Source organism: Chrysochloris asiatica, unplaced genomic scaffold (genome assembly GCF_000296735.1).
Source record: "Chrysochloris asiatica unplaced genomic scaffold, ChrAsi1.0 scaffold00056, whole genome shotgun sequence".
NCBI lineage: Eukaryota > Metazoa > Chordata > Mammalia > Afrosoricida > Chrysochloridae > Chrysochloris > Chrysochloris asiatica.
Genome location: NW_006408574.1, coordinates 4,505,269 through 4,512,987, shown reverse-complemented (window position 1 = coordinate 4,512,987; position 7,719 = coordinate 4,505,269). Strand labels below are relative to the sequence as shown.

Below are 7,719 nucleotides of genomic sequence, written 5' to 3'. Positions count from 1 at the left end.
TAGTGGTGCGGGGGTGGGGGTGGGGGAAGGGTCCCTCGGTGACCTCGGGCCATGGTACCCCCTGCTCCTGGCGTCAGTAGTGGCCAGAGGTGCGAGGTCCATCAGTGACCTCAGGCCTGTGAAGTTGGTGCTCACTTCCTCTGCCCTGGGCCCCATACTTGAAGCTTCAGCTTCCCCATCTAAAACACAGGACTGTGATACAGCCCATCTGTACCCTTGGTCTTGGCTTGGGCCCCGAGACTGGGTATGTGGGGCTTAGGCACCCAACAGAGTTGGCAGCAGATGGTGGTCATCAGTGAGCTATATGCTCAGCAAAGGGCTGAACTCAGTGTGGGTTGTGAGGTCCTCTGTGCCTACCCACCTGGACCAGGGGGGTGCAGACAAGATCTGAGGAAGGGCTGATGCAGCAGTTCATGGTGGGGTGGGGTCTGAAGGCCCAGTGGAGGCATCTGAGGGTGGGGGTATGGGGGAGGAGGAGGGGATTCTACCCTCATGCCCAGCCCTGGTGTGGGAGCCAGCTCTGAGGCCCCCGGGGCATGCAGGACATGATTTTAGGACCAACAGCCAGCTGGCCCCAGTCGTGGACCTCTCTGGAAACAAGTAACCCAGACAGGTGTAGGTAACTTCCTGCCCAGACAGGTGTAGGTAACTTCCTGCCCAGACAGGTGTAGGTAACTTCCTGCCTAGCAGATGCTGTGGCTCACTCAGGAAGGGGGTGGGCCGGGTGCCCAGGGAGGTTTCAGGTTGGTGAGGTGATGTCTGGGATGCCCGCACCCGCCACCCCCTGGAGCCTGGGACAGACAGGCCTGGGATGGGGCATCTGAGTTTCCTCTGCCTTCTTTCCCTGTGGCCCCCCTCCCCACCGTCCCCAGACTGGGGAGCAGCAGGCAGCGAGCTCCCCGTGCTTCCCCACCCCCCACAAGGATTGGCCTGGGAGGTGTCTCCCACTCAGGGCTCTCCTTGGCAAGGCGGCAGGCCTCTGGAGCCCCGGGCCCACTCTGCGCTTCTTTTTAAGGATCTCAGGTGCCCAGCAGGTAGAAAGGTCAGGCAGGGAGGACTTGTGAATGTCATCAAGATGTTGGACTTGGGAGCTGGTGGGCCGGCAGGGCCTGGGGCCGAGCTGGCCCACTGGCCCTATTTCCTAAATGGGCACATTCAGAGATGGGACAAACTGGTTTGTACCAGTTTCCCAGAGAAAACAGATGACATGGGTCCCCACACAGGGTGTGCCTGACAGACACCTTCGTGGTTGTATGAGGTGGAGACGTTGGGGAATCAGCCCACAGGCAGCGGGGGAAGCGGGAAGGGACAGTCTTGGGGACCTTTCTTTCAGACAGCAGCCTGGCACCAGGAAAAAGCCCAACAGGTGGACAGAGGCACACACGGGGCAGAGTGTCAATGTGGGAGCACATTTGTCCTGCGCGCTCCAGGAGGGGGGCATCAGAAACTGCTGCCTGGGACAGGGGCAAGGGACCGTGGAGGTGGGGGTGGGGAGGACAGCAGAGTCAGATGCAGGCACAGCACAGCGTGGAACAGTCCAGCTTGGCAGGGGTCCCTGCACTTCCGGCCTTCTTGTTGGCCTTGGGCAGTAGCAGGACAAAGGCCATGGCCAGAGCGCAGTGGTAGAAGCTGTGGACGTACGTGTAATCCCAATCCTGCGGGGTGGGCGTGCGGTCAGTCTGCAGTCTCTTCTCCCCTCCATGGCCCACCCCAGACTCCCACCTCACAGGTCTCTGTCCCAGCTGGCACCCGGCCAGCTGTGTAGCTGGGAGGTGATCCTTCCAGGGCTGGTCCAGAACCCTCCCTGCCTAAGCCTACCCAGGTCATGGGGGCATCTGAGGAAGGAGGCCAGGGGTTCTTCCTCCCTCCCCTCCTCATCCCTTCCCCACTCTTCCTCCCTCCCTCCACTTCCCCTCCATCTTCTTTCCTCCCCCCTCCACTTCCCCTCAGTCTTCCCCCTCTCTCCCCTCCCCTCCCTCCTTCCTTCCTCTCACCTCTCCCCTTCTCCTCCTCCCTCCTCTTCCCTTCCTCCAACCATCCATCCCTCCCCTTCCCTCCTTCCACACCTCACCTTACCCCCCACCCCTCTCCCTGCCCCTCCCTCATAAATAGTCAATGGAGGTCTTCAAAGTGTTGGCTGTGGTCAGTAGCACTTCCTATTGGTCAGGCGCCTCCTCTCAATCTCTCTGAAGGCAAAGTGTCCTCCCTGGTCTCAGATATTCTCCCCCCCATCCCCACCCCCCAGACAAGCCCTTGACTAGGAGAACCCCGACAGCTGGGAGCTGGGAGCGAGTACGTGAACAGGGCGGGGGACTCATACCTCGAAGAAGAAGCGCAGCATCAGGGCCAGGGCTCCGAAGCAGAGGCCTGGGCCGATCTGTTGGGTGTAGACGCTCTTGTCGGGGTACAAACCCTTCTTCTCCTTCATCTTCTGTAGCTGTGAAGAGGAGACAGGGGCTCCTTCAGGCCCTGGTTCCAGGGTGGCCCCTGTCAAGCACAGCCCTTCCCTGTACCCTCCAGGTAGGCAAGGAGCCTTCAAGAGGACCACCCTGCCACCTGGCTAGAGGCTCCTTGAGGACCACCTGCTTCCATCCCACCTCTCTGGGAGGTAACAGGCTGTTCCTTTGCTCCTTACATGATTTCTGTTTCCCAGACAGATGGGACCCCCAAGTGACTAGGTCTAGATGTGCTCACATTTGGGGGGTACTGTGGTGCTCTGGGACCTGCTCACCCAGCATGACACATGGTGGTGGTTGTCTGTGGTGGCATCTGAACACATCCTTTGCTTTTGTTGCCAGTGGGCTGCTTTAATGTTATTAGACTAACTACCACAGGAAACCTGGGGCATCAGGTGCTTAGAGAGATGCAAGCAGGTATTTACCTTTAAGAAGATGGTGGCACACAGAGAAAGACCAATGAATGCAGATCTGCCCACCTTAAACGCAGGCCCCTAGGTCCGATGTGTTTCAGAACTCCGGGTGTGTTGGATTTCAGCGATCCAGAGCAAACACACTCATAGATCCTCAGTGCTCTCAGCAGATCCAGCGGGCCAGGCAGGTGTCAGCCATAAGTAACTTCACACTGGGCTGAGGTTTGGATTATTAAAAGGCATTAGTTTCCAGCTTTCTGGAACTTGCCAATGAGGACCGAGGGCTTACACTGTGCAGGTGGCCTGTGGGTATGACATGGGTCTGTGTGACCTGAGTCTGCGGCCCTTGTTCAGTCAGTTTTGTGTCCTTGGTGTTGGCACTGGGGCCCTGGGAGGGGAGACACTGTCCAAGTTCACATGCACCCACCCAAGGTCATTGTACTTACTCAAGTTCACAGATTCTTACCGAAAGGTGACACATACCTGCCTAAGGTCACATAACCTGCCGAAGTCAACCAAAGACCACATACACCTGCCCAAGGTCACACAACCTGCTCAAGGTCATCACAATACTTACTCAAGGTCACACACACCCTACCCCCCAACTTGGTCACCCCAACTCTCTTCACTTCCTATCCCCAAGGGTGGCTGTTTCCAACGCTCTCAGAAAGGGATAAACCTTAGGGAGAGATCTCTGTGACCTTATTACAGGCAACACTGCCCTTGAAAATCCAAAATAAACATCCCCATCAATGGTCTACGGGTTAATTTGCTGGACCACAAGGCCAGTCTGAATCACAAGGTCAGCGGTTAAATAAAGCTCACCAGCTGCTCCTTGGAAACCCTATGAGTCAGAACTGACTTGATGGCACTTACCAACACCAACAATAAATGCTCTGGAGTTCTGGTGTGGTGCTGTAGGATAAGCACAGGACTGCTAACTGTAAGGTCGTCGGTTCAAACCCGGCAGCTGTTCTTCAGAAACCCTATACAGGGTTGCTATAAGTTGGAACCTACTGGATGGCACTTAACAACAACAAACACACAACTGAAGTCCCTCCCTCAGGGAAACAGGGAGGGTCTGGCTAATTAGCATCCAGTCTCAGACCCAGACTGCCCCATGGGAAGGCTGGTCCAGCAGCCTGGAAGAGCAGGAAGCTCTGAGCCTATTCTGGCGGGGCCATCTGTATGCTAGTCCCAGCACGCTAATTAATGTGGCCTTTGTGGGGCCAGGACAAGTCAGACCCCTCACAAGGCAGCTTCAAGGGTCTCCTGGGTCAACCCAACAGCACAGCGCTGACTCCCCGAGTCTGAGTGAGAAAGAAAACCTTTCCTTCTCAGTGTGACCACAGTTCCACTGGGCCTTTTTGAGGCAGCTTTGCTTCTTCACTGGCCAATGGGTAAGCTTAATCCTGCTTGCTCCTTGGAAGTGAGAGGAGTTTTGAAGTCACTAGAGCTTTATTTTCCCTCCTATATCTGTAAAATGGGTTCATGGATACCTTTGGAACTACCTGTGCAGCCTGGACCCCTCTTCTCTGAGCTCTGACCCCCTGTTTCCCAGAAGGGAGTAGTCATCACCCTATCCTCTGACCCCTGCCCTTCTGTCCAAGACCCATGACCTTGAGTGAGGCTGGACCAACTCAAGCTTCTCCTAGCTTTTGGGGTTGGAACCCTGAAACCCCATACACCCTGGCAGGTGGAATACAGGTGGGTTAGGGAAGTAGGGTGGGGTCCAGGCTCAGGCAGGCCATCTGTCCAGGTCTGCATCTGTCTCTCTTTCAGTCTACGTTTCTCTTTACCTCAGCGCCCCTCCTGCCGTGGCCATCCTCACTTGCTGGGGCTAGTGTGAGTGGATTTCTGTCCTTTGTAGCCAGGCAGACCTTGAGATGATCGTGGGTGCTGCATGGATTGGAAACCATGTTTAAAGGGTGTTTGCTCATCAAAACCCCACACCAAACCACCATCAAGTTGATTCTGACTTACAGTGATCCTAGATAGGGTTTGTTGTTGTTGTGAAATGACATCAAGTTGGTTCTGACTCACAATGTGCGTAGGGTTTCCGAGAATCCATTGGTGACTTTGAACCACTGACCTTACGGTTCAGACTGACTTGAGGTTGAGTGCTTATCCCACAGCGCCACACCAGGACTCCTAGATAGGGCTTATGAGACTAAATCATTACAGGAGAAGACACCTCGTTTTCTTCCCAGGAAGGGGCTGGTGGATTTGAGTTGCGAATCTTGCGGTTGGAGTCCTGGCGTGGCGCTGTGGGTTAACGCGCCAGACAGCAAAGTTGTGGGAAGTGCAACGTCGGTGGTTCAAGCTCACCAACTGCTCCTCGGAAACCCTAAACAGGGTTGCTGTGGGTCGGAACCGACTCAATGGCACTTCACAACAACAACAACATCTTGCAGTCGAATGCCTAACCCGCAGTGCCACCAGGACTCCTTTGGTGCTCAGCAAGGGGGTCTTTAGGGGTGGAAACTCCAGCTGAAGTTGTCTCTATGTCCAGAAATAGTTTCATCTTCCTGCTGACCTCACACCATACCCTCCTCCTCTACCTAGAACTGAGCTCAAAGCTCGCTCACTCCAGGATGTTGCTGGCACGGCTCTAAGGCAGCCACCCTCCTCACCCTCCTCACCCTCCTCATTAGTCATAGCAACAACAGCTAGGTCTCATGTTTGGCACACCAAGTATTCTTTTAGAGCAGGTTAAGATCTCTCTTGGAGTACAATGCCATCAGTGGCTGGCCAGTGGCCATAGACCAATAAGGAAGAACCACTGCTTCTGCAAAGATCCACAACTTCAGAAACCCTATACAGAGTCGCTATGAGTTGGAATCGACTTGATGGCCCTGAACAACAAGAAGAAGAAAGGCCAGTTAATGTGACTAACATTCAAATCCAATCTATGTACCAACCACAAATGCCAAAGATGAAGAAATGGAAGATTTTCACCAACTGTTGCAGTCTGAAATTGATACAACATGCAATCAAGATGCAGTGGTAGCTACTGGCGATTGGCATGTCAAAGGATCAGTCGTCAGAAAACATGGTCCTGGTGATAGAAATGATGCCGGAGATTGTAAGGTAGAATTTTTCAAACCAACAACTTATTCATTGGAAATATCGTTTTGCCAACAATGTGAGCAGTGATTACATACATGGACCTGAATGGATAGAATACACAGACTTCAAATCGAATCCATCTGTGTAAAAGGACGTTAGAGAAGCTCAATCTTAGCAGTCAGAAGAGGCAAGGCACTGTGGAACAGACCCTCAATTGCTCATACGCAAACTCAATCTGAAGCTGAAGAAAATGAAAACAAATCCATGCGAGCCAAAGTTTGACCTTGAGTACACCCCACCTGAACTTAGAGACCATCTCAAGAACATGTTTGATGTATTGAACACTAATGACCCAAGACCAGAGGAGCTGTAGGTCAATATCTTACGTTTCTATAACAGAAAAACAACAAGTGGGAGGCTCTAAAAAACACATTTGTTTCTCTCACAAATGAGGAGACTAGAAGCCTGTATTCTGAGCACCGTCTCTAGGGAAAGGCTTTACTCTCTTTTGTGTTAACTTTGGGGAAAGGTCCTGCCTGGTCTCCTTCCAACCTCTGTAGGCTCAGGTTTCCTTGGTGATCTCCATGGATCTTGGGATCAATCTTTCCCTGGATCTAGGAGGTTCACTGTTCAGGGAGGAACCCCAGGGCTGAAGGGTGCATGCCGCTCCTGGCTCGTTTTTCTTAAAGTCAATAGGTCTCTCCACTCACTTCTTTCCTTTTATATTTGTAAGATAAAAAGATGTTACAGGTCACACCTTTGAGGAAACGTCCTTTCAGCTGATTGGCTCTCGTAGTAGATGTCATCATGGAAATGATTACAATACATTAAATCTCATCATGGGAGAATGCTACATTCCATCATTACCTAACTGGAAAACCACTGAGAATCATGACCAAGCCAGGTGGACACATATTTTGGAGACACAATTCAATCTGTCACAGAAGACATCAAGGAAATCATATATGAAGAAAGGGAAATGTCATTAAGAAGACAGGAAAGAATTAAAAGACCAAAATGACTGTCAGAAGAGATTCTGAGACTTGCTCTTAAGCTCAGAGTAGCTAAAGTAAAAGAAAGAAATGAGGAAGTAAAAGAGCTGAACAGAAGATTTCAAAGGGCAGCTTAGGAAGGTAAGTATTACGGTGAGATGTTTTAAGAGCTGAAAAAAGAAAAAAAGGAAGGAACATACTTGGTATTTATCATGTTGAAGGAACAGAAAAGAAAATCAAAAGCCCAAGTTGTAACGTTGAAGGATTCTTACAGGTTTGTTCTACTTCACAGTAGGTGGAGTGGTGGTTTGCATGTTCCTGTGATTCAGAAGCTACGCCTCTGGTATTTCGACTACCAGCAGGGTCACCCATGGTGGACAGGTTTCAGCGGACTACGACAGCCTAAGTCGAAGGAAAGGCAAACTGCTTCTGAATGTTTAACTACTGAAAACCTTATGAATAGCAGAGAGACATTGTCAGATATAGTATCAAAAGATGAGCCCCTCAGGTTGGAAGTCACTCAAAATTGGACTGCGGGAGAGCTGCTTTCTCTAAGTATTGTTGTGCTTGTTGTAAGTGCCACTGAGGCGGTCTCAAGGTTGGCATTAACGACATGAATGGAGCAAAAGTTCGGGACCTTCATTTGCTGATGGGGCATGACTCAAAATGAGAAGAAACAGCTGCAAACATCCATTAATAATTGGAACATGGAATGTAGAAAGTATGAATTTAGGAAAATTTGAAGTTGTCAGAAATGAAATGAAACATATAAAAATTGATATTCTAGGC

The 7,719-nt window shown here is 51.5% G+C and overlaps 1 protein-coding gene across 1 annotated transcript in view; it reads right to left on the bottom strand.

Annotated features, from left to right (window-relative positions):
* Positions 1 to 1,505: 1,505 nt before the first annotated feature.
* Positions 1,506 to 7,719, bottom strand: part of TMEM8C (transmembrane protein 8C) — a 25,789-nt gene continuing 19,575 nt past the window's right edge. The window contains exons 4-5 of the mRNA XM_006863716.1: positions 2,321 to 2,437; positions 1,506 to 1,655 (exon numbers count right to left, since the gene is read on the bottom strand). Coding sequence (XP_006863778.1) covers positions 1,506 to 1,655; positions 2,321 to 2,437 — 267 coding nt within the window. The remainder of the gene's footprint in view (positions 1,656 to 2,320; positions 2,438 to 7,719) is intronic.